Source organism: Mus musculus, chromosome 19 (genome assembly GCF_000001635.26).
Source record: "Mus musculus strain C57BL/6J chromosome 19, GRCm38.p6 C57BL/6J".
NCBI classification, from domain to species: domain Eukaryota; kingdom Metazoa; phylum Chordata; class Mammalia; order Rodentia; family Muridae; genus Mus; species Mus musculus.
In genome coordinates this window covers 59,017,154-59,042,346 of record NC_000085.6, presented here as the reverse complement: position 1 = coordinate 59,042,346, position 25,193 = coordinate 59,017,154, and the positions used below count along the sequence as shown (strand labels likewise).

The 25,193-nt window shown below is 42.4% G+C and overlaps 1 protein-coding gene across 3 annotated transcripts in view; it reads left to right on the top strand.

Moving 5' to 3' along the window:
* Shtn1 (shootin 1) overlaps positions 1-25,193 on the top strand; it is a 102,767-nt gene that overhangs the window by 33,778 nt on the left and 43,796 nt on the right. For all 3 annotated transcript variants that reach the window (XR_386512.3, NM_175172.4, NM_001114312.1), the window contains exons 4-10: positions 391-485; positions 3,957-4,125; positions 7,206-7,303; positions 10,093-10,174; positions 14,098-14,192; positions 20,025-20,171; positions 23,389-23,542. Coding sequence is in view for 2 of the 3 variants with exons in the window: in NM_175172.4 (NP_780381.1) it covers positions 391-485; positions 3,957-4,125; positions 7,206-7,303; positions 10,093-10,174; positions 14,098-14,192; positions 20,025-20,171; positions 23,389-23,542 (840 nt within the window). In the remaining variant the exon portion in view is untranslated. The remainder of the gene's footprint in view (positions 1-390; positions 486-3,956; positions 4,126-7,205; positions 7,304-10,092; positions 10,175-14,097; positions 14,193-20,024; positions 20,172-23,388; positions 23,543-25,193) is intronic.

Below are 25,193 nucleotides of genomic sequence, written 5' to 3'. Positions count from 1 at the left end.
AAGGTGACCAGTGACTTCCAAATGCACAGATACAGGCATACATGCATGCACGTGTGTGTCCGTTCCGTGTTCACACATACACAGAGAGAGAGAGAGAGACAGAGACAGAGACAGACAGAGATAGAGACAGACAGAAACAGAGACTTTTAAACTATTATGTGTGTAATAGTTGAGAAGGTTTGTAGTTTGCATGTGTGCATTTTTTTTCTGCATACATACATTATCTGAGATTTAATCAAAGGCAACTTCTGAGGAGCTTTTTAGTCATAGCCAAAGGTCTAGCTGTAGGAAGAATTGAAACATTCTTCTTGGTCATGGGGCAGTGTGTGGGCTTCTGGAATAGTTGACTAATTCTTGAATGCTGAGCCTCTCTTTCCTCTTCATTCCTAGTTTCACATATGGTTATAGAGGAGGTGAATTTCATGCAGAACCATCTTGAAATAGAGAAGACATGTCGAGAGAGCGCTGAAGCCTTGGCGACAAAGGTGAGCCTGTGCTAGCTGGGGAGCCTGTGCTAGCTGGGGGGTGAGCCTGGGCTCTGTGTGTATGTGCCAGCCATGGGGGCTGAGCCTGGGCTCACTCTGTGTGCCAGCCAGGGCTTGTGCCTGGGCTTCTGTGCAACTTGGTCTTCCAAGGAGCGGCTGCTTTCCTGCTCTGTTCCTAATTCTTTGCTCCCTTGCCTGCTCTAATGGGGAGGTGTAAGGTTCCAAGTCCTGGAATATGATTCTGTAAGCATCTGCTTGTGTATAAAGCCAATTTCTAATTATAAAAGTACTCTCTCTTCTCTCTTTCTTCTCTCTCTCTCTTCTCTCTCTCTATTTCTTTCTCTGTATGTCTCTCTGTCTCTGTCTCTCACTGTCTATCTGTCTCTGTCTCTGTCTCTGTCTCTCTCTGTCTCTCTCTGTCTCTCTCTCTCTCTCTCTCTCTCTCTCTCTCTGTGTGTGTGTGTGTGTGTGTGTGTGTGTGTGCCCATCATTTGTACCCATTTGACCTGGAGCAGTAGTCCCCAGGGTAGATGAGACACTAGAGTCTCCCACAAGAACACAGACATTTTCTGCTGGAGTCTGATGAAAGAGTCAGCCCGAGCCCTTCATTTCAGGTGGTTATTTATGAAAGCAGAGGAGGGCATGTGGAAGGTGACCTCCAGCGCGCCACTGATTGCCTCTAGCTGATGATTTTACCAAGTGTGTAATTTTCTATATTCTGCCTCATCAGAATTACATTATTATTAAAGAATGTTTTTATCTCTGTCTTATGTATTTTGGGTAAAAAGCGTCCATCAGAAAAATGGATTACAGCAATTTCCAGCCAAATTTCATTAGTAATGCTGGTTGTGTTCGCCCCTACTCTTCATATCTCCCAACTCCAAAGTATTTCTTTGGATGTGACTGAAGTTCTACTATCAACAAATAGACAAATAAATAAGTATATTTAATCCATATACATTAGCAGTGTGCTTGCTAATAGGATGTGCTTAATTGTGTGCATAATGACACTGCACTAAAACTCATAAGATACTGAGTCAGAACCTAACTAGGAATATGAATTTCCAAGTGAACTTCTTTCCCGTTTCTTGTTTGATGCACGCATAGCATTAGGGGATACTGCTTTGATAACATGGGCATGCTCACACTGCTTGCCCTGCCTATGCATTCCTGGAGTTTTTCAGTCCTATATACTAGATGCTCCTTTCCTTCTTCTAGGACGAGCAGAGAAACAATGTATTTTTTCCAGGTTGGTTTCACTGAATGTATCACCCAAGACTGTGTCAACATTATATCCATTCAGATGAAGACACCCCTGCCTCTTGGGATTAGTAGTTTTGGGAAAGCAAGGGCTTAGGGTCAGCACTTGCATATTTGCACATTTTATTTGTAATTGTGTCATTTGGGGCATGTGTGGCTCTGAGCAGGTTAGTTCTGCTCTCTGGTCACCTTAGGTGACAAGGTAGACAGTGGTTAGAGTAGAGAATGGTGTATGGGGTGACTCTTCCATGATACTTTGTAACTGTTGGTCCAAACATTGCCTTCTTTAAAAGTTATTTTGTCTCTTTGTGTGCTTATGAATATGTGTGTATATATATATGTATATGTGTATGTGTGTATACATGTGTGTGGAGGTATATGTACATGTATATGTAGCCCAGAGGTCATCTCAACTTTGAGCATCTTCCTCTATCACTTTCTACCTAATATTTAGGAACAGGGTCTCCAGCTGAACCTGATAAGCTGGCTGGCTCACAAGTCCCAGGGACCCACTTGTCTCTACATCCCCGGGACTGTGGTCACAGTCAAGTTCTACTATCCCAGGTGTTTTACATAGGTCAGGTCTTTATGCTTTTATTGCAGACACTTTACCCACCAACCCATCTCTCCCATAGCCACAGTGTGGTGTAAGCACTAGTATGTTGCAAACCTTTGGGTGATGGATGGATTTATTTCTGTTCATTCATCACTGTACTAAACCCTTAACCCATCCCTACAATGAACCCATCCCTACAATGAACCCATCCCTACAATGGCATCCTTAGTACACACCCATTTGTCTCCTGATCTGCAAGAAGTCTTTTGTAAAGTAGCCATATAGTTTGGTTTTGACGATGTATTATAAACTCTTGGGACTTGAGAAAAGCAGACTAAAAAAAAAAGTGGGATTGAGGGAGCTAGAGAGATGGTTCAGTGTTTAACACTGTATGCTGCTCTTGCAGAGGACCTGAGTTCAGTTCCCAGCATCCACATTCGGAAGCTCTTATAGAACCTCAGTCACAGAGCATCAGATACCTTCTTATGGCCTTTGTGAGGACATTTGCTCCTAGGTACATCCCCTACACAGATACATACAAACAAAATTTTAAGAATAAAATTCAAACGGTATGTCTTATGCTATAATTTGACCTCATCATTTTCTTACAAGTACAGCAACTCTGCTTTGTTAAAATGTGCAGGTTAAATTGGTATGTAAGTGACCATGTACTTGAAGCCATAGGATCCAAAGCTATCTAGTTTACTCCTTTCTTCCGTGTGCCCTGCCCGTGTAGCCACTATGTAAATTTGTATATGGTAATGAGTTCAGCTAGTGTAGGGTGAAAGCAGGTTTGCTCTTGCCTTATGATTGAGAGACATTTCAGATGAGAAGCGCAGGATCACCTCTTAACAAGGCAGCAGTAATGAAGCCCCTTCTCTAACATTCAGGAACTTGAGCTCTACAAATATGCACTGAGATTTCATTTGTATAAATCCTGTATTTTTCTTTCAACAGATGAGAATGGTCTGGGGCTCTGGGCTCTTTTCTCTGTTGCTTCTGCCTCTCTCTGCATGGCGTTTGCTTTGGGTTCTTACTGCAGGATCCCTTCTACTCTCAGTCCTGTAGCAGAAGGTGGTTGACACTGGCATCGCCTCGCAAGGCTGTGCATGCAGAAACTCTTTCTTCTGATTGGCTAAATGTGGTCATATTCACTAACTCTGGCTGATTAGCTGTGGCCAGTGACATCTTTGCCCTGTGTGTGTGTGTGTAGGCAGGAGAGAGTATGCGAGTGTGTGTGCACTCATGCACACATGCTATGAATGTAGGTGCATTCATGCCATACAGCCTTATGTGGGTGTCAGAGCGTGGCTTTTTGGTTCTCTTCTTTTTTTCCATGGTGAGTTCTGGGAACTCATGTCCTCAGGTTTAAACTATTTCACCAGCCTTGAAATTCCTTGTATTTCTTAAAGTTTAAAACCAGCAGTTCCACTGGCTGCTGCTGTAATTCAAGATGAGGCATCACTTATAGTAATAAACTTATTATAAGCATGTGAATAGTTTATTCATTGAATGAGTCTGCCTGTTACATCCTACTGTGAATGTTACTGAGTATGCAAGACAAAAATACACTTAATTCATTTATTGTTTTAAAATCCAAGATGCTCATTTGACTGGTTGATAAAATAACCATTTTTTTCCTATGTTCCTTTTAGCTAAATAAAGAAAATAAAACACTGAAAAGAATCAGCATGCTATACATGGCCAAACTGGGGCCAGACGTAATTACAGAGGAGATAAACATTGATGATGATGACCCAGCCACCGACACAGATGCTGCGGCTGAGACCTGTGTGTCTGTTCAGTGTCAGAAGCAAATCAAAGGTGGGACTCCAGTGTTGCGACTGAGTATGGCTCCTGCCAGCCTAGGGTGTCTCTGATGGCACATGGGAATTCCATGAGGAGTTTTGAAAATACATGGGACCAGGGAGATGGTTCAGTGAGTAGCAGCACTTGCTGAGCAATAATGAGGTATTGCATTCGAATCCCCAGCACTCACATCAACGCCTGCACGGATATACATGCCTGTAATACCAGAACAGGGGTAGGGGAGTGGGGACACGACCACAGGAAGGACTCGGCTTGTAGCCACTCCAGACAGAACACCAGCAAGCTCTAGGTTTAACACAAGACCCTGTCTTGAAGGGGAAGGTACAGAAGGACAGAGCAGGACAACTGACTTCTTCCTTGGGCCCTTACACACATGTATGCATGCATGTGTGCCTATACACACATGTGCACACATACCCCGTGCACACACACTGAAAGAATTTTGAGAATACTGATGACTGGGTCCCGGCAGCAATGTTTCTGACTTCGTTGCCATGGCAATCAGGGGAAACAGTCTGAGTGAAAATCACAACAGCATCTCCTTCTTGCTCTTGTGGGTTGCTTTCTTGTTTGGAATGAGGCCACTTCAGAAGTGTGGCCTGGCTAGAAATGGGAAGTTACCATAACTTTAAGAGTTTGTACCATGATTTCTTTCTTTCTTTTTTTTTTTTTTAGATTTGTTTTATTTTAAATGTACGAGTGTCCTGCCTGCATGTGTGTGTGTGTGTGTGTGTGTGTGTGTGTACCACATGTGTACAGGGTTAAGACACTTCTGCTGAATGAAGGATAAGTATAGTTAAAACCATCTCCTACTTGACTGGTGGTAGAGCCAGGTATAAAGAGAACTTATCATATGTAAAGCCCAAGATTTAATCCCCAGCACAAAAATGGTGTATGTGTTCAGCCAATACCCTGTATTTATTTAGGTCTCTGTTATAGGCTCAATAACACGTGCAACTTGGTTCATGTTCAAAAGTCATGCTTATTGTTTTGCCTGGGAGATGAGATTTTAGATGGAAGGCGCTCCCTGACCTTACTCCTAGACCCCTTATGTTAAGACAAAATAGAGGGCACTGGTTTGGGAGTGATGGGGGCCTCAAGGTCTCCCTCTGTTCATTGTTCTCTCTTCTGTGAGCACTTGAACAATATGGTCTCGTGTTCTTCTTCCTGGAATTAGTCATCTGGTGGAGAAAGTAACTTAGAGCCAAATCTCAGAACTTCAAGCTGAGTTTATGAAAAAAAAAAAACTCATTCATAATGATGTCATGGGATTTTTCTTGCTCTTGGAGAAGGGTAAGAATTGAAAAGCATTTAAAAACAAAACCAGGCAAAGCAGTAGGCTGAGCGGAAGTTTAAGAAGCCTGTGTTAGTCAGTGGGCACTTTAAACACCACAGTCACATGGTCCCCTTTCAGCCTGGTAACACATTTTCCTTAAGTCATAATAATAAGTAATGAAAATAAATGAATAAACAGAACACCCACAACTCTGGAGAGGAAATGGCTTCTTTACATTTTCAAGTCAAGATTTCTATTTTCTTAAACTCTGAATCTCCAGGTTATAAGCTATCCAGACATCAGTTTATGATGTGTTGTGCAGAGAGCTTGTGCCCATCATGAAAGAGAAATTGGTGCAGTGCCTTAACTTGTCTCTGCCTACAAATTCTTTTACTTCTAAAATGCCAGACAGTTTCTTTACAATGTGGTGTTTGGAAAGAGTGCAAAGAAAATTCAGTTTGGTCCCTTTAATACAGTGGCATTATTGAACCTGTGCAGTGTCATTTTCTGTGTGGCTGGGGTGGGTCTTTGTGTGACATTCTCATTGTCCTTGGTTTTGCTTTGCTCCTTTCCTTAATTGTCAGATAACACTGAATACAAACTGTATTTTTAGTTTTTGACTTTGATCAGATCCATGTTTTCTTTTAAGAATAAACTTAATTTCAGGTGCTACCATCATGGAAATCAGTTCAGGGTACAGTGCAGTTTTTGTTTTCCAAAATAAAATAAGAGAATTACCAGGTAGGGGGTTGGAGAGATGGTTCAGTGGTTAAGAACACTGACTGCTCTTCCAGAGGTCCTGAGTTCAATTCCCAGCAACCACATGGTGGCTCACAACCATCTTCAATGGGATCCCATGCCCTCTTCTGGTGTGTCTGAAGACAGCAACAGTGTACTCACACACATTAAATAAATAAATCTTTAAATGCATGGATGCATACATACATATATACATACATACATACATACATACAAACATACAAGAACTACCAAGTGACACAGTTACACACATACCAACAGGCCCTGATTCCATCATAAAGACTTGTATATCCATGCCTACTGCTGCTGTATTCACAACAGCAAAAAAATGAAATTAGCTGCCCATCAAAAATGAACAGATAATAACAATGTGATACATACAGAGCGGAATTTTATTTCTCTGTAAAGGAAATTTTACTTACTAGCTGAAGAGATGGCTCATGGGTAACGTGCTTGCTGTACAAGTGTGAGGATCTGAGTTTGGATCTCTAAACCCATGCCAAGATGGGCAGGATAGCATATGTCTGTAACCCCAGACTCCTAGGACATTAGAGTCAGAGACAGGTGAGTTTCCAGAAGCTCATGGGCCATCTAGCCTGGCATACTCAGGGGGGCAGCAGTAAGCCTTAGCTCAAACAGGTCAGAAGATGAGAACCTACACCCAGCTGTACTGCTTTCTACATGTATGCCAACACACATGTATACCAACACACATGTATGCCAACACACATATACTTGCAATCACATACATGAACATGTATGCACAGCAATAGAAAGGAAAATGAAATTATTGGAATTTGTAGGAAATGTTACCTTAAGTGAGGTAAGGTTCGGAAAGGCAAATACCATGTGTTCTGTAGTATCTTGTTTTTATCTTGAGGGGAGGGGAAGGAAGGGGAGGGTCTATCAAAACAAAGGAATGGAAACATTGTAAGAAAACCTATTATTAAAAAAAAAAGAAGAAGAAAACCTATTATTTTGTTTCATAATTAAAAAGTAAAATAATGTCTATTTTAATTTCCTTCTTTTAAAATTATAGAACTTCGAGATCAAATTGTGTCTGTTCAGGAAGAAAAGAAGGTGTTAGCCATCGAGCTGGAAAACCTCAAGAGCAAACTCGGGGAGGTGATGGAGGAGGTAGGTGTCTTAGGCCTGAAGGGCCAAACCTTTGGCTTTTAAACTTACAGCTCACTTGGTTTGGCTAAGTTACAAAGATGCTAGTAACAGCTAACTTTTGATACCAGCGTCTGTTAGTATTTTTTAAAACTATTTTACTGGGTTCTTATACATCTACCTCCCTTCTAAACCTTATTCCACCCCAATCCCTTCCTACTCCCAACACTAGGTAGGGGAGAGAAAAGTTAGAGGGGAAAGGAGTATAGACCTCTTTGGACTACTTCCTGCTGATTAGGGGCATTAGGTTCGTTGGGTCCAGTCTAACCTTTGTCATGATGATATGTTTAATTTCTTTTCTCTTTGCTTGTACTTAACCACAACAACAGCCACCAGGAGCAACAGGTGGGAGCAGCAGCTGCCTCCTCCTTCTTAGGAGTTCTCCCATTTATACCTTCTCCAGAGTCTCCAGAATTAAACAATCTGCAGCTGCCAAAAACTCACACCCCTGCTAGAGCATGAGGCAAATCATAGTCACCTGCTGTGAAGCAGCCTCTTATCCCACACCTGGTATTCAAACAAAAATGCATTCTCGTAACATAGGTGGATTTTTAAAGAAAACAGCTTTCTCAATGCAAGCATCATGTGTTAGCTCTCATTTTACCCCTCCTTCCCATTTTGGTCATTTGGAAAATGTACAGAGAGCAGGGCGTGAACATGCATTGCTTCCTAGGTTAGCCAGTCAGACATCAGGCAGCACTGGTGTGTGCCGTCCATGCTGTCATCCACTTAGTCTGATGTGACCCCTGTCTCAGGTCAGACACTCTATTGCCCTGGTGAAGAAAAATGAGAGTAGCTAGCCTTCCATGGACTGGCAGCTCACCGGGGATGGGCCATCACTGTGTGTCCCTCCTACAGAACAGAAAGGATAAGTGGAGGAAGATTCGAGGGGTGATATGGGAGAATCTTCTCTTGAATTGCCTGTAAGCTCAGGGCAACTCTGTTACCTTTTTATTTGTAACAAAGTTTCAAGGATCTACCTTTACAACTCTGTTTTAACTTGTGTCCTTGGGTCTCAGATACTGTGGCGCAGAGCTTCTCAACCAGTGTCTGCCTGCATTGCAGTAACCCCAGCTAGCTTAAAAGGCCCATCAGTGAGCAGCCTCACTGCTCAGCTCCCTCCTGCTCGGCTCCATCCTTTGTCAGTTCCTGAAGGCTGTCCCATACAAAGGTTGGGCAGCCACGCTCTCCAGCCTCCAGCCCCAACTGCTGTTGCTTTGTTTCACCCAAACATAGTAATAATGGGGAGAAGGAGGCAACCTTGGAGGGACTTCCCTCTTGGACTTAGTGAGAAAAAAAGAGAGAGATCAGTTTCAAGAGAAACCAGTTCATGGACTCTCTGGAGGTGAATACAGGACTGTGTTCAGAACTACCAGTAGTTTTCTTCTATTCACCCAGCCTTAGGGGTATTACTGGAAGATAATTCAGGGGTTGTTTTTATTGTCACTGTTTTAAACATCTGAAAAGTGATCAAGCAGAAAAAAAGTGAGCTTACAGACATCTGCTCAGTCTACCTCAGAGCCGGCCAGCACAGCCATGGTAAAACTGCCTATGGTACCACCCTGCAGCTGCCTCCTCACACCGTGGCCGGCTCCCTAAGCAGCTGTTGTTCTGAATGTGGTGTTTATCATTCCTGTGTGTGATTTTACATGCTTAGACCAGTACAGGCTCTTTTGAGTGTTTTTAGGTTTTGTAAATGTAACTGTCTCTTAAAATTAAGGACGGTGTATTGTAAACAACTCTCTTAAAATTAAGCAAAGTGCATTTGAGATTTACCCACCTTTATGTGGATAGCTTTGCATTTTTAAAAAAATGCTGTGTAGGAGGATTCTTTTCTACTGGTTGGTGTAAAAAAAAAAGTTATTTCAGAAATATTGCAGTAAATCTCCAACCCAAATAAGCCCAGGCAATGAAAACACAACTCAATATGAATACAATCTGTGTGCCTACATTGGGCAGATCTACTGCTATACTACCATCTTTCCCAATCTATGAGACCCCTTAGAACTTGCCGTTTCTCCAGGCCACGTGCTCTGCTCTCCTTCCACCTCCTCCTCTGTCATCCTCTCTCCCTTTCTCTCCCAAAATGGTCACCTCCACCTTCTCCTCTTTCTCCGCCCAATCACCCGCTCTAATCTTTATTTATAAATGAAGGTGGGAAGAAGGTTTACAGGAAATCACCTGAGTGCCGATTCATTCCTTGTTCACAACCCCTCACAGGAGAACAGAATTAATATCCAATACAATTAGCCCCAGGACTATCGGCAACACAGAAATTTAAGTTTGGGAGAGACTATCACAGGTATACTTTATTAAGCCGAAAGTCATCAAAATTTAAAGTTATCTTTAAAAGAAATCAATATATGCATCTTTTTAACATAAAATCAAAGTTCAAACTGGAGTCTAACGTTGAGTAACTGGCTGCCCTGTTGATAGGTGTATTTTGTGAGTGATCACAACTTGGATGTTTTGCATTAAAAATATGAGTGGGTGACACTGGATGGCTAGAACATTAGTCAATGTAGTGAGGACCCAGTGCTAATTTAATTATGTAAACGAGCTATGTTATGGTGTGGCCTGAAGTCCCAGGTTACCTCAGAGTTTCACAGAAGAGCTTTCAGGCTCTCAGTGTAGAAGCCGCTGGGTACTCTTTACACTGCAACTTCATGTTGAAAGGCAAACAGTCATTTGAGGGTCCCATGTTGCCTTGTGTCTCATTTACAATTTTTCTCCTTCACATTTTACATTTGTAGGTAAATAAAGTTAAGCAAGAAAAAGCTGTTTTAAATTCAGAAGTCCTTGAGCAGAGGAAAGTCTTAGAAAAATGCAACAGAGGTAAGTCTCTGCAGCCTTTGTTTTCTGCAGGATGTTTTGTTTACATATGTCCAGTGCTGCTTTATGCATGCACCCAGAGTTTATCTTTTCCCAAGGTTTGTTTTCCTCAGCAGTGACTTTATCTCATGTCTATTATTTCACCACTGAGGGAATTTAAAAAGGATTTCCACCTAAGCATGGTAGGCACACACCTTTGATCCTAGCACTTGGGAGGCATATCTCTTGTGAGTGTGAGACCAGCCTGATCTACATAGTGAATTTGAATTTTGTCTGGTCTACATAGTGAGTTTGAATTTTGTCTGGTCTACATAGTAAGACCCTACCAAACACACTCTCAAAAAAAAAAGTATCAGATTATTCCTGTAATTGTAGTACTGGGGAAGGAAGAGACAGAAGGATCTCTGAAGCTTATTGTCCAACCAGCCTAGCTGAACAGGTTCAGATCCAGTGAGAGACCCTGCCTCAAAACAGACAGACAGATAGATAGATATAGATAGATGATAGGGAGAGAGGGGGGTATAAATAAAGATGATAAATGGATACAGCTAGAACAGATAATGATAGACAGACAGATATAGATAGATAGATGATAGAGATAGATAAAGGTAGATGGTATATAGAGATGATAAATAGATATAGATAGAATATATAGATAATTATAGACAGACAGACAGACAGAGGATACCCCCCAAAGTTGACCTCAGGTTTCCACACACACACACACACACACACAAGCATGCATGCACAACACACACATTTCAAGTACACACACTGCATTAAAAAATTCAATAAAAGCAATTTCTCTTAGGAGATTTGGAACTAACTCATTTTGAAACCTCAAACATAGACGTCTTCTGTCCTCTGTGTATTGTGGGTCTATAATAATTTTTGCTCCCTTTAGGACTTGCATGATTAATGGGCTTATTAGTAAATCAGAATCTAGGAGAGGTTCAGAAAGCTTAAAAAACATGATAATATTTTAAATGAAGAGAATATAAACAATGGGCCAGGGGAAAAATGAGCATCAAGACTGGTGTACCAGCCAGGTGTGGTGGCATGCATTTAAAGTTCCAGCAAGGTGGAGGCAGAGGTGAGTGGATCTCTGTCACGTCCGCTCTCGACCAGCAAGAAGGACATGACCACCAGTCCTTCTAACAGCAGTTTATTCAGCAAACTTCAGTCTTCATCTCTCTCGCTTCAACTTTATCTCTCATCTTTCTCCCTCTCTCTCATCTGATTGGTTAACTTGTCTCTAATCTGATTGGTTAACTTGTCTCTCATCTGATTGGTTAATTCTCAAAACCTCATCTTGGTGGAAAAACTTTACTGCCTATGTATGCATGGTGGCCAAAGGTAGCCAGCGCCACCCTGCAATGGCACATGTGGCTTCCCACAGATCTCTGTGGGTCTCTGAGTTTTGAAGACAGTTTTGTCTACATACCATAGTGACGTCAAGCCCAACCAGGGATGCATATTGAACCTCTGTTTTAAAAAAGATTAGCATACCAAGGGTCCCTTTGCTATGGTATCTTGCATAATTCTTCTTTGTGTCTGAAATATAACTCTGAGACTCTAGTGGCCAACACAGCAAGGGATTTATAACCAGTTAGACCAGTTACATAAAAACATATCTAGAGAATGAGACCTGTCTATGTAGGAGATGCTTCCAACCAATACTTCAAAAGAAGATGACATATTGTTTGGTCAGCATCTTATTCTTAATGTTTAACAGGGCAACAGCCTCACAGGGGCTGGTTATAATGTTGCTGTTTAACAGAGCACGAGCCTCACAGGGGCTGGTTATAATGTTGCAGTTTAGCTCAGGGAGTAATCCTGAAGTCTCTGCAAATGTCTTTGAAGGGTATGTGTGTATGTGGAGGACTGTATCAGCCTATTTTTTGTTGCTATCATAAACTACCTATGGCTGGGCACTTTAAAAGGAATATAGCTTCTCAGCTTCAGATGTCATCCAGGAGCATAGCCCCACTTGGCTCTGGGAGGGTCTCCTTGAAGGGGTCCCACCATAATGATGGCATCATATCACAGTGTGAGTGTGGGATTCGGGGAGAGATCCCATGGCAAGAGAGAGCCTGGTCTGCCTGGCGGTAAGCTCTTCTCTTAAGGTCCTTCCACCTCTTAATATTAACATGCAGAGGGCCAGACTTTGCAGCATGCGCATCTTTGGAGGCCACGCCACATCTAAACCACACCGGAGGATTAATACGTTTCTTGTGCTCCCTTTGGCCTGTCCTGAGGCCAGCCAGTGTCCTAGTTTGGAAGACAGGACACAAACAGGGCTTTCCAGGCCCTCCCTGCAGTAGTTCCTGTCCTTTGTGTTGCTCACTGGCTGGAGGTTTTGAAGAAAGGGCCTGGAAGCTAAGCCAGGGAGAAGGATAAGATGGTAGGTTTTCTTCAGGTCCCGCTCCAGCGCGTGCAAACTGCATTCTTTGTGCACTGTGCAGACTGTGAGTTTACCACATGGATCTTGTCTTCAGGAAGCTCCTGTCTAGAAAGAAGTGGGGATACATGAACTTGCCACCAGGACCGGGAGAGTTCCTTTCAGAATCCAGGTCAAAGGAACCTAGACATGGGAAAATTCACTTTTTATTATAGTGTTCTGGATAGAGAAAAAGAGAGCCTATCGTCCTTCCTGGGGCTACAGAGACTCACGGTCTTCATTGTTCTGTTCGTGGAATTTCTTTTTTTAAATAGGTTTGAAAGTCATTTAGTCCTCAGGGACCTGTAATTCCCAGCACAAACCACCACTTACATTACTTTACTTGAGTTAGACTGTTCTGCTTCTGTCTGAGGAAGCAGTAGTTTACGAAGAACAGAGTTTGAAATTCTATGTCATTACATAGCAAACCCGTCCTTAGTCAGTTAGGATTGAAGTGCCCCAGTGGAACAGAGTGTGAAAGCAGCCATTAAGAGTGTCTTGGCGGGGAGTTTATTGATACGACTCAGCTCAGAGCGAGGCTCTTCAGCTGCTGTCTGCTTGCATTGAGCTGGGTTCCTAATGGCGTCACGGCTCCCTGCATCCTATCCGCATCATTATTTAACAAAGTAGGCCACAGAATGTCAAAAGCAGCAACGATTGCATGGTGCTTTTATTTGACCAGACCTTTCCTACAGTAATTATTTTTGGTTGGGGAAGAGGGCATGGTCTCACTAAGCAGCCCTGACCGCATCTTGCACATATCCCTTGATCTGCCCAGTGAAATGCCTGTGATATGGTGTTTTTTGTTTTGTTTTGTTTTGTTTTGTCTGTGGCTTAATGTGTTTTTTTTTTTTTTTTTTTGGTCTGGGGCTGGAGAGATGGATCTGTGGCTAAAAGCACTTTTACCCCATGCAGAGGACCCAGGTTCAGTTCCCAGCACCCTCCTGATGGCTCAGAACCATTTATAACTCCAGTTCCAGGGGATCTGGCACCTTCTGACCTTAGTGAACAGCAGGCATACATGTGGCACAACAGACAAACATGTAGGCAACATATTTATACACATAAAATCTAAAACAAAACAACAAAAAAACCAGAGATGTATTTATTTTGTACTGATTTTACAGTACATTTATTTGAAAACATAACATACCAATTTTTATATTTCCTCTCATAATACGATTTGATGGCAGAGTATTTCCTGTGCTGTGTTTTACAAATCTGTTGGTGTTTCCCCAGTGGTACAAAGAACATGCTTGGAACCACAGATCTGTATGTTCTCCTGATTCTCTCTTTTCGGGAAGTGTGGGGTTGAGTCTAGGAGTATGACTGGTTTTACATTTTCCATTCATGTTGCTAAGCTACCCTTCATAAAGCTCACCACTCCACACCAGCCAGGAACAGATGGCAGCCTTACGCAGAATCCTTTCCACACATGCTGCTGGTGATTCTGCACAGCTCATTGTCTCCTTTCTGTCTGCTTAAGTGTCCATGTTGGCTGTTGAAGAGTATGAGGAACTGCAAGTGAACCTGGAACTGGAGAAGGACCTTCGCAAGAAAGCAGAGTCTTTTGCACAAGAGGTGGGTATGCTACAGAGAACAGGGAACTTCGCAGAACACCCGTGGGCAAAATAAAGCTGAATGATATGAAGGGCAATAGTGTTCCTAGCGTGGTAGGCTGACTCATTTACAACTCATTTACAGAAGTTACATAGTTTGTAGGGACCTACAAGAGAGCCATGTGAGGCTTCCACCACCAATGACAAATGTTTTAGGAGATGGCAATGAGGGGACTTATATCTAAGTATCACAGCTTATACACATACATCAGATTTCCCTGGTGTACCCCGTAAATATTCACAGCTGTTAGGTGTCAACTGAAGATTTTAGAAAATGTTTGACTAGAACTTGGAGGTTTTAAACAAAGCATCCTGGCCAGGTGGGAGCTGCTGCGTCATGACTTTAAGTCTCCTGACATTCATGGGGAAGAAGGCATGGGTTGAGATTTGCTAAGTCTGTCACTGTACACAACCTCCAAGCCATCTCCGTCCTCTTAGAGCTTCACTTCCACTGTCTGTAAAATAGAGGCCCTTGCAAATGAAATCAGGGAGATTTTAGAGTGCAGTAGAACGTACGTGTGTGTGTGCGTGTATGTGCATGCACATAGAGGCCAGGGGTCTTCCTCAGTCACTATCCACAGTGTCTCTGACTAACACAGGGATTGGTCATATGGTAGGCTAGCTGACCAATGAATCCACTTGTCTGCGATTATAATCATTTGCCACTGTGTTCCCAATTTTTGCAGGGGTTCTGGGGAATTGAACCTAATTCTTCTTACTTGCACAGCAAATGCTTTATAAATTGAGCTATCCTTCCAAGCCAAAATGGAGTAACTTTTAAGAGTACTTTGTAGGCAATATAATGCTACACGAGAAAAAGGCTTTTCATGGAGAGACCTATAACACGTGGTGGTGACTGGCCAGCTTGAGTGCGGAATGCCTAACAGCCTTGAGAATCTGGGCTTTGTGACCGTGTCATCTTAGATGATGGTGTCATAGTATCTACCTTTCTCTCCTGGCCATCGTCCGGGGCTCTCATTCTGTGAGTTGATTCTTTCATCGCTAATGGAATGTTGCCATGTTGAACACCCATTACCTCAGCCACTCGTCAGTGCAATGATTTATCTCTCAGGCTAGAGGCAAGCTTTGAGCGTCTCTGTTTCCACCTGACCCTGTTGACATTCGAGTATTGGGCATTCCATGGCTCTGGAGCTGGTTTCCAGGGGAATGACCTGTCACCAGGTAGCCGAACTCAAACATCGAGCTTCGCTGAACAAGAGCTCTGCCTCTATTGGAATTTTGAGCCTGAGTGTAAAGAATTTTGTGTTGAGGGGAGGCGGCTAAGGAGCTGAAAGTGGTCCAGGAAGAGGTTTCCAAGGGGGAGGACAAAGACAGCATGTTGCAAGAATGACATTTGAAAGTTGGATTGTGTTTCTGTTTTGTTATTATATTTATTACACTATATTTATATTACATCTTTTGTTTTGTTTTGTGTTCTTGTGCCTAAGCATAGCTAAGCTAACATTGACCTCCACAGAAGGTCTAATCTAGGCTTCTCTGATTTGAAATCATTGTGATCAGTTTTATTCAGAGAGTTTGAGGGAAGGCAGATAGATGGATATCGCTCTCTGTTGACTTGTAAGAAAGGAAAAAGAATTGACATGTGTCCAAGCCCTCTGGAACAAAATCTGTGTGATTATAAATGGTGCCAGTAAATTGACTATGGAAAGGGCGGGTAGGGAAGACGAGGAGACCTTAGGTTGATTGAGAGTGACCTGAGTAGCAGGGTCTTACCAAGCCGTTTTCATTTCCTGCATGTTGTTTGCATAATGATATCAGAACGCAAAGTACAAAGCAGCTCAGAGGACAACTTAGAAGGCTCCACAGTGCCAGAGAAGACAGGAGGAGGAGTAGGGAAACAGGCAAGTGAAGGATTTCCACAGGGTCAGCTGTCCAGGCGAGAGTCCTTGAGATGCGGGGACAGTGCAGGCACCGTGCTGAACCAGCATGAGGAGGGGAAGCTGACCTGGGAGGCCTCTGCGACTGGCAGCATGGGTGTGTGCAGCAGTGCTCCACATTCAGATTTAAACTCCATCCTGAGATTTAAACCACCATTGCTGAGAAGAAAATCTCGGGCTTTGACACATGACTACCGCTAAGGGCATGAGACTTGTTTCACAGGAGACTGGCTTACTGTTGCATGTTGTGCCCAGTACCAGACTGGTACCATAGACAGTTGTATGTTAAAGATGAGATGCTTACTGTCCACAGTTTTAGAAATATACATCGAGGTTTACTTGTTTTATGAATTTAATTGCAACAGGAATTCATGTGCTTATTTAAAAAAACACACAGCCACTCTAAACACGTAAAACAGAAACTGACAACTTCCTTCTTTTTGTATTCATTTATTTAAAATAAAACCAAAGCCTGTTCCTTCTTAACAAGAGGAGTCAGTTGTGTCCAGAGCTGTGTTCTTAAATTTTCCATCTACATATTACATTTTTTAGAAAAATTTACTTATTTGTGGTGTGTACATGTGATTATGTGGGGTCTTTTGTGTGTTCTGTATGGTTTGTGATTGTGTGCTATGGGTATTCTTTATGGTGTGTATATGTGATTGTGTGTGTTGTGTGTGTTTTCTATTGTGTGTATATGTGATTTGTGTGTTATGTGTGTTTTCTATTGTATGTATATGTAATTGTGTGTGTTGTGCGCTCTCTATGGTGTGTGCATGTGATTGTGTGTGTGGTATGTATATGTGACTGTGTTGTGTGTGCTCTCTATGGTGTGTGTATGTGATTGTGTGTTGTGTGCTCGCTATGGTATGTGTATGTGATTGTGTGTGTTGTGTGTGTCCTTTTCCTCCACCCACATGGGCTCTAGGGCTTGATCTCAGGTCTTCAGGCTCATGCAGCCAGCCAGCACTTTCATCCACTGAGCCATTTTGCCAATCACATTTTAAAGTTTTAATGCAATTTTCTTTTACTTTTCAATGTGATTTTGTTCTTGTTTTTTGTTTTTGTTTTTTCCCATTCAGTTTCCTTTCCTGAGTAATTTGGACATTGTTGGAGTATTGCTGTGAATTCTGTATAAGCATAAGGGTTTTTGTTGTTGTTGTTGTTCTCACTCTTATCCTTCAAAAAGACATGTGCGGTTTCTTAGAAATTCTGAGACCTATGGTGTTCTTCTTCTGGTAAAAGACCGCTCTCTGACTCTAATTGAGGCATTCTTGCCACAGCAAAACCAGACTCATTGGTGTTTGGTGATGGAATGAACGTTCTAGGGGAGGGCTCTCTTAGCTTGAACTTTAGCACTTAAATTTAGGGAAGGTAGCTTTTGGTTTTGTTTTCTCTCTTGAGATAGTCCCATGTTGCCCAGGCTGTCATCAGACTTGATAGGTAGCTGAAGATAACCTTGAAACCCTCCTGATTCACCTGTCTCTTTCTCCGAGTATTGGGATTACAGACATGTGCCATTGTTCCCAGCTTTGGTGATACCAGGAATTGAATCCAGGCAGGACTGTGCGTATGTTAGGCAAGCACTCTACCAAGTAGGTTACTGCTGGTTGGGACATGCTACGGGGGTTTTGAGGAAGAAATTCACACTAGGAGGATTTTTCAGAGGTAGTTTTACTTGTTTGTGTTCAAAATGCCATAGTCAGTGTACTTTATCCTCGTGTGGTGTTAAGCAAGTTTTCCAGAATGTTTCTCTTTCCCAAGAAAAGCAAATTCTGGAGCGTCACGGAGTAAGAATGGTGCAGTGCCACGGCGCAACTCATAGTGACAGGGAGTGGGTGTCCCCGCTTGATCTCCAGACTCTGTGCTGTAGCTGCTTTGCCAGAGCAAGTGCAGCAGAAAGGAACCTGAAGCTTTGCTTCAGCCACCCTTTGTGTGATTCCTGGGGTAACGCGAAGCCGGTGAGGGAGCCTGGCTAGTTACATTTTAATAGAGGGGAAAAATATATCAAAATTATTGTAATAATGTAACTAAAATAATTCATTTCAGCTAGACCCTGCTCAAATATTCAAGACACTGTGTCAATCTTTAATAATTAACTACCCTGTTGGTTATAGTCTGAGTCTCCTGTGCAGAATACCTTGGCTAATGGCCATGTGGCTGTCTCTGTGCCTTTAACTCTTCCAAAGAGGAGGTGATGCTGAAGGAGTATGGATTCCATGTACTATGCAGATTGTGTTTCACCAGGCTGGAGAGGTGGCTCAGCAGTTAAGAGCACTTTCTACTCTTCCAGAGGACTTGAGTTCAGTTTCCAGAACCCACATCAGGTGTCTCAAAACAATCGGTGTGACTTTAACCCCAAGGAACTATGTTCCCCCTTTTCACCCTGTGCAGATACCCTTGTAGACATATACATGCACACACAGAGACACACTTGCACACATAAATAATAAAAGTAGATCTTTTAAAACTGTGTGTTCTACCTGTTCTGAGCTGGTGCATATCTGAATTTTGCACAGCACTATAGCTGCTTCCTAGGCTTCTCTGCACAGAAAAAGAATAAAAGCCCAGTCAGTCATTGTGTGTGTGCAGGGGCGGAGGTACATCTGTGTGCAGCTTATACATGTTTGGAGGCCACAGGTCAACACTGGGTATGTTTCCACCTTGGTTTTTGAGACAGGGTCTCTCATTGAACCTGGAACTCACTGATTGGCTGGACTGAGGGGCCACCAACCTTAACCCCCTTCTAGCCATTTTTTTTCTCCTTCTGGGACATTGGAAAGAAAACATGAATGTGTTTGTATTATACAATTTGTTGTGAGTTTGATTGACCAGGACTAAGCTTGCAGACTGTGTAAATCACTATAGTTCTAGTCTTTTCACACAGAGGTTTGTAGAAATTTTATTTGGTCCTGAGTTACATTTGCTGACATTCATGTTATACAGCAGATGAGGTTGCATGTGTGCTCTATGTTGAGCCATCTTACTGTGCACACCTTACATACAGTTAAGCTACAGTGTCAATATAAGATGCAGTAAGATCCTGACAGTGTAACTCTTTGCTGGTCTGAGACTTCTAGTCTGTGAAATAGATCATGCTTTGAATTGTCCACCATCCCACTTGGTGTGACAATGGAGAAAATAAATAACAGACAAATAGAAAATAATGCTGCCGTCAATTTTGTCAGCGTGAGAGAATTAGCAAGTCCTGTTCATAAGCAACTCGATAAAATGTTCAATAGATGTTAATATTGTCTCCTCTTCTTGGAACGCCTCTTGTGAACTGTTTCATCACTGGGGGAAACTAACCAGTCTAAAACAGTCTAATAAAGAGCAGAGGGGGTGAGTCGGGTGGTCAAGAGGCTTGGCTTGCAAATGAGCCTAAGCTCTGTCCTTGATACCTGAGCATCCTTGGGGATCCTTGTTCTCGCTGAGCCTTGGCTTCCTTATCAGGACAATGTGATGGTCATGTATCTATTACCATGTATTAGCAGTGTTAACTGGATACAGGGTGACATCTGCCATGTTGCACAGTGGTTAGTGAAGGTTTCCTAGCCATAGTAGAGAAGTCGGCGAAAGTAAAGCATAAAGAGAACCCCCCCCCTGGGTGGGGGGCACAGACATGTCACTTGTAGTATTGATGTATTTTAAGCCAGTAGGAGAGCATTTAAAATCAAGGTGTATAGCTGGATTGCTGTATCCACACCTTGCTTGGGGTAATGACTTTGGTCTTGAAGTTCATGGGAAGTTGGGGACTGCATTGTGGCTGCTCAGGAGCTCCTACCTCAGGCATTTCCTTCAGTGTCCTCAAGAGCTCCACCCACTGCCATTCAATCTGCACAGGGGAGCTGCATGGTTGGGGTTGGTATATACATTTTTGTAATTGACTTTCACAGATGTTCATTGAACAAAACAAACTGAAGAGACAAAGCCACCTTCTGCTGCAGAGCTCCCTTCCTGACCAGCAGCTTTTGAAAGCTTTAGACGAAAACGCAAAACTTATCCAGCAGCTTGAAGAAGAGAGGATCCAGCATCAGAAAAAGGTAACTGTTTTTATTCTGCAGCTGTAGACACACACACACATGTACATACACATGCATGCATATACATGTGTGTATACAGCATACATGCACACACATGTACACACAGGCACATACACCCACTTGTATGCACACACCACACATAACCACAGCATTCATACCCACACCATACTACACACACCACATATACACATACATACACATGCATGAATACTCACATGTGTACACAACATACATGCACACACATGTACACACAGGCACACCCCCCACATGTATGCACATACCACACATACTTACACCATACATACCCACACCACACTACACATACCACATATACACATGCAGACACATGCATGTATACACACATGTCTGCACAACATATATGCACACACATGTACACACAGGCACACATACCCACATGCATGCACACACCACACATACCCATGCCTCACTACATATACCACACACATGTACATACACATGCATGTATGCATATATGTGCACACACCATACATGTATGCACATGTACACACAGGCACACCCCCCACATGCATGCAAATACTACACATACCCACACCATACTTCACACACACACACACACACACACACACACAGTCTGCACAATCACACATTAAAACAATCACACATTAAAACTGTGGCCTTCTAGAGGTTCATATTTTGCCTTGCTTTTTAAGTCCTAAACATCTTTGAGAAAACAATAGTTACCAAGTAAATTTTGTGTACTGCTCAGCTAAAGTTTATAGCCTACTGACATGGAGTCTTTAAAATGAGTTTGAAAAAGCAAAAACAAGGATTGTAGCCTCAAGTCTCTTTGAAAATGGTATGGTTTGCAGAGATGACTGAATACACTTAGGAGAATGTATTGGTCTCACAGAGCTTGTTGAAGGGACATTGACCTTATTCTGAGAAGGAAGGAAAGGAAAACCTGTCAGTAGTCATTTCTCTCTTAGTTACAATTTCTAACCATGCAGACTTACATAGATATCTGTAGGGCTTCTTAGCTCTTTATTCAGTTTCCAGTTAATGCAGCCCAGGTCCCTCTGTGCCCTTGTGATAGGGGAGAGGAAAGGGAAGAGGTGGAAGAGAGACTCACAGGTGCCACCTCAGAGTGATGACATCAATATTTATAGGTCCTCACATCAGAGCAAAGGTCCCGACACATCTCCAGTTTTGTTACATCTTGCAGTAAGGTCAGGCTGGACTTCCGCTTCCTCTGTGGGAAGTGTTGGCAGGTTTCCAGAAAGCCTCTGCTCCCCAAGGCCAAAGATGAAGAATTTCTTTTTCTGCTTCCACATGTAGGAATCACCTTTCCAGAAAGAAAGAGTGTTTGAGTTTGTGTACATGTGTACATGCATGTGCACACATGTGCAGTGTACATGTATGTAGATGTGTACATGTATGTGCATGTGTGTTTAGCTTATGTTAAAATCTAACTTTTGGTCCTAAGAAGACAGATTATATTTGTTGTTAACTTGGCTAGTAGATAATACATGCTCAGAGCTCACTAAATTGAGCTGGACTCTAGGAATGAGTTGTTTTCTATGTTCTTGCCTGGCAAAGGAGCAGAGGTCATTGTGGGTGGAACTATAGCCATTGCCAGTTCTTATTCTGTCTGTCTTAGTTAGGGTTTTACTTCTGTGAACAGACACCATGACCAAGACAAGTCTTATAAAGGACAACATTTAATTGGGGCTGGCTTACAGGTTCAGAGGTTCAGTCCATTATCATCAAGGTAGGAGTATGGCAGCCTCCAAGGTAGGCATGGTGCAGGCAGAACTGAGAGTTCTGCGTCTTCATTTGAAGGCTGCTAGTGGAAGACTGACTTCCAGGCATTTAGGGTGAGGGTCTTAAGCCCACACCCATAGTGACACACCTACTCCAAGGCCACACCCACTTCAACAACAACTACATACTTACTCAAACAAGGCCACACCTCCTAATAGAGCCTTTCCCTGGGCCAAGCACATACAAGCCATTAAACTGCCCTAATCATTTATTCGGAATACTCTCCATTGTGTATAGTGTAAAATATCTCCCACCTGCACATAAATTCCCACACAGATTCAGCATTTGTTTAAATATTTGTGTTTGTATTTATACAAATAATATCCATTCCTTATAGTAAGCAAACTTTCTTTGAAATGTAAAAGCAGTAAAAGAAAATTAAGATTACCTGAGACTCTAAGGTATATACTACTTCTGGGGAAGCTCTAAACTTTATGTAACTACATAGTCTTATGACATGTATATGGTTTGTATCAGTGGAGTTATGGGATGCACGTCCTTCTTTAAACATTTCTAGCTGGTAATATATCTTCTCACCTAAGTGTGTATTGAACTGTATGGTTTTCTATGGCTGTACACTTTTTTCTCATAGTCTGTGAACTGATGATGTTGGTGGACATCTAGGTTGTTCTTAGGCTTTCAGATGTCTCAGTGAGGCGTTTTTGCTTTTGTCTGGGGCTCACTGCTGTTGGTGATTGGCTGGATTTTGTGCTAGGGATTGAACTCAGGGCCTTGGATGTACCAAGCAAGCGTTTGAATGCCGAGTCACAAATGTTGGGACTGGAGAGATGCCTCAGCAGCTAAGAGCATTCGCTGCTCTCCCAGAGGACCTGGGTTTGGTTCCCAGCACCCACACGACAGCGTACAACACTCTGTAACTCCAGTTCCAGGGAATCTGATGCCCTCTTCTGGCCTCCAAGGAAACTGCATACAAATAATGCATACACATAATTGCAGGCAAATACATTAAAAAATATCTTTTTAAAAAGTGACCTTACTGACCAAAAGGCCTCTCCCTTCTTCCCTGTCTCTCCTCCACGAGTCCCAAGGATTTTTTAAAATGCTATCAATTTTTTTTTCTGCTGGAAAAGAATATAGAAATAACGAATCTATTTTTAAAACATTTTACATATATTTTACTTTTGTCATTCATGTTTTTTTTTTAATGTTGTTTTAATTTGTTACTGTAACTGTTCAGGAAAAATAATCAGAAGTGAGATACTGATTTCCAAGTACCAGGGTTATCAAGACCCAGAATCTGTGTGTGACTTTAAGGTGGATTAGAATCTTCCTGGTGTGTGTGTGTGTGTGTGTGTGTGTGTGTGTGTAGTCAAATAAAAATATCCATCCCCTCCCCCTCCCCATTGACGAGGGGAAACACGGCAGCCCTATTCAAGCTGTGTAAAACTTACAGGTCAAAGAGCTGGAGGAGCGGCTGGAGAATGAAGCACTTCACAAAGAGATCCATAACCTCAGACAACAGCTGGAGCTTCTGGAAGACGACAAGAGGGAGCTAGAGCAGAAATACCAGAGCTCGGAGGAGAAGGCCCGGAACCTGAAGCATTCAGGTGACAGCCCCGAGTCAGCTCTTGTGTCCATCGCTCATGCCCGTGGCAGAGTGTGTCTGCAGCTAGTTCTGAAGGCTGTAGGGAAAAATAACCCAAATTTGTTTGCTTTTTGTTTGGGTTACTGTCTGTGGGTACACACATCTGCATGTGGACACTAGAGATCAACTCCAGGAACTGTCCACCTTGGTTTCTTTTTAAAGCACTCATTTTTTTTTTTTTATTTTATGTGTATGAGTATCTGTCCACCACATGTGCCTGGTGCCTGGTGCCTGTGGAAGCCAGAAGATCCCCTGAACTGGAACTATTGCCAGTTCTGAATCACCATGCGTGTGTGTTGGGGAATCAAACCTGGGTCCTCTGTAAGGACAGCAAGTGCTTTTAATTGCCCAGCCACCTCTCCAGGCCCAAATCTTGGTTTTGTTTGTTTGTCTTTTCTTTTTTGTTGTTGTCATTTTATTGTTTAAAGTGAGATACTTCTCGCCCTTGTCTCAGTCTCACCGGTGAGCTCAGCTTGCTGACCAGGGAGCTCCATAGGATCTTCCCATTTCCACTTGCATAGCACTACGATTGCAAGCATATACCAACATACCCAGCTCTTTTCATGGGCTCTGGGGAGTTGAGTGCAAGTCCTCAGGCTTGCTTGCACAGTGAGTGTCACAAGGACCGAACAGTCTCCCCAACCCACCAACTTGCTTTTGAAACGTCTTCATTTCTGACTATCACAGTTCAGCAGAATATTCCATTTAACCAATCAAGTCACAAATACTGCAACATCCCCCCCCCCTCCCCATAGAACCCCTGTGAGCTTCTTGCAGGAACCAAGGCCCAGTGTTGCCATTGGCATGGAAGACCCAAACTGTCAGCATCTCTGAGCCTTTAGAAAGGGAGTCTTATTTAGCACTTATTTTGTTCTGTTCATTTCGAAGTGCTTTTCCCAAAAGAATTAAACTCTCCTTTCTTTCTTTTTAAAAGTAATACCTTCATCTTTGGTATTTGTGTCCCCTTCATCTTTGGGGTTTAATTATACATATGAAATATTACTTTCTATGCCATACCTAACAATGAAATAGGCAACAATATATATATTAAATGGAAAAACTTTTTAAAACACCAGGGATTCTGAAATCAAGGGATTTATTCAGTCAGTGCTGGAAAGCTCACAAAAATGTATGAGTTGGATTACTACACAGTTATAAGTCTCTGCGAGATGGTGTGTAATTTGTGATGGGTACATTTCTCTTTATAATAGCTTCAATATTCACTTCACATATTTTCCATTAATTTTATAATAGAATTTTGAAATCCATGTAGAAGCATTTTTATTTCCCCCTTTTGAAATATTCAGTGCTTTTTAAATTCTCACAATAAAAAGTGATTCCAATTTACTTTAAAAAATCGATCCAAAATTAAGAAAGTTTCTATTCTTTTTTAGTAAGTGTCAGAGTAGCCTCTAGGCAAAGCCATCTTCACAGTTAATGGAAGTGGTGTTACAGACATCTGAGGTTCTAGTTTGAACTGATTTAGAATCTGCTCTGTTGGCAGCCAGGCCTATCAGGGGCACAAGGAGCTACACAGAAGGGGCTAGAACAATGCCCCAAGGTCAAGAGCACTTGCTGCTCCTGCAGAGGACACTGGTTCAAGTCATATCACC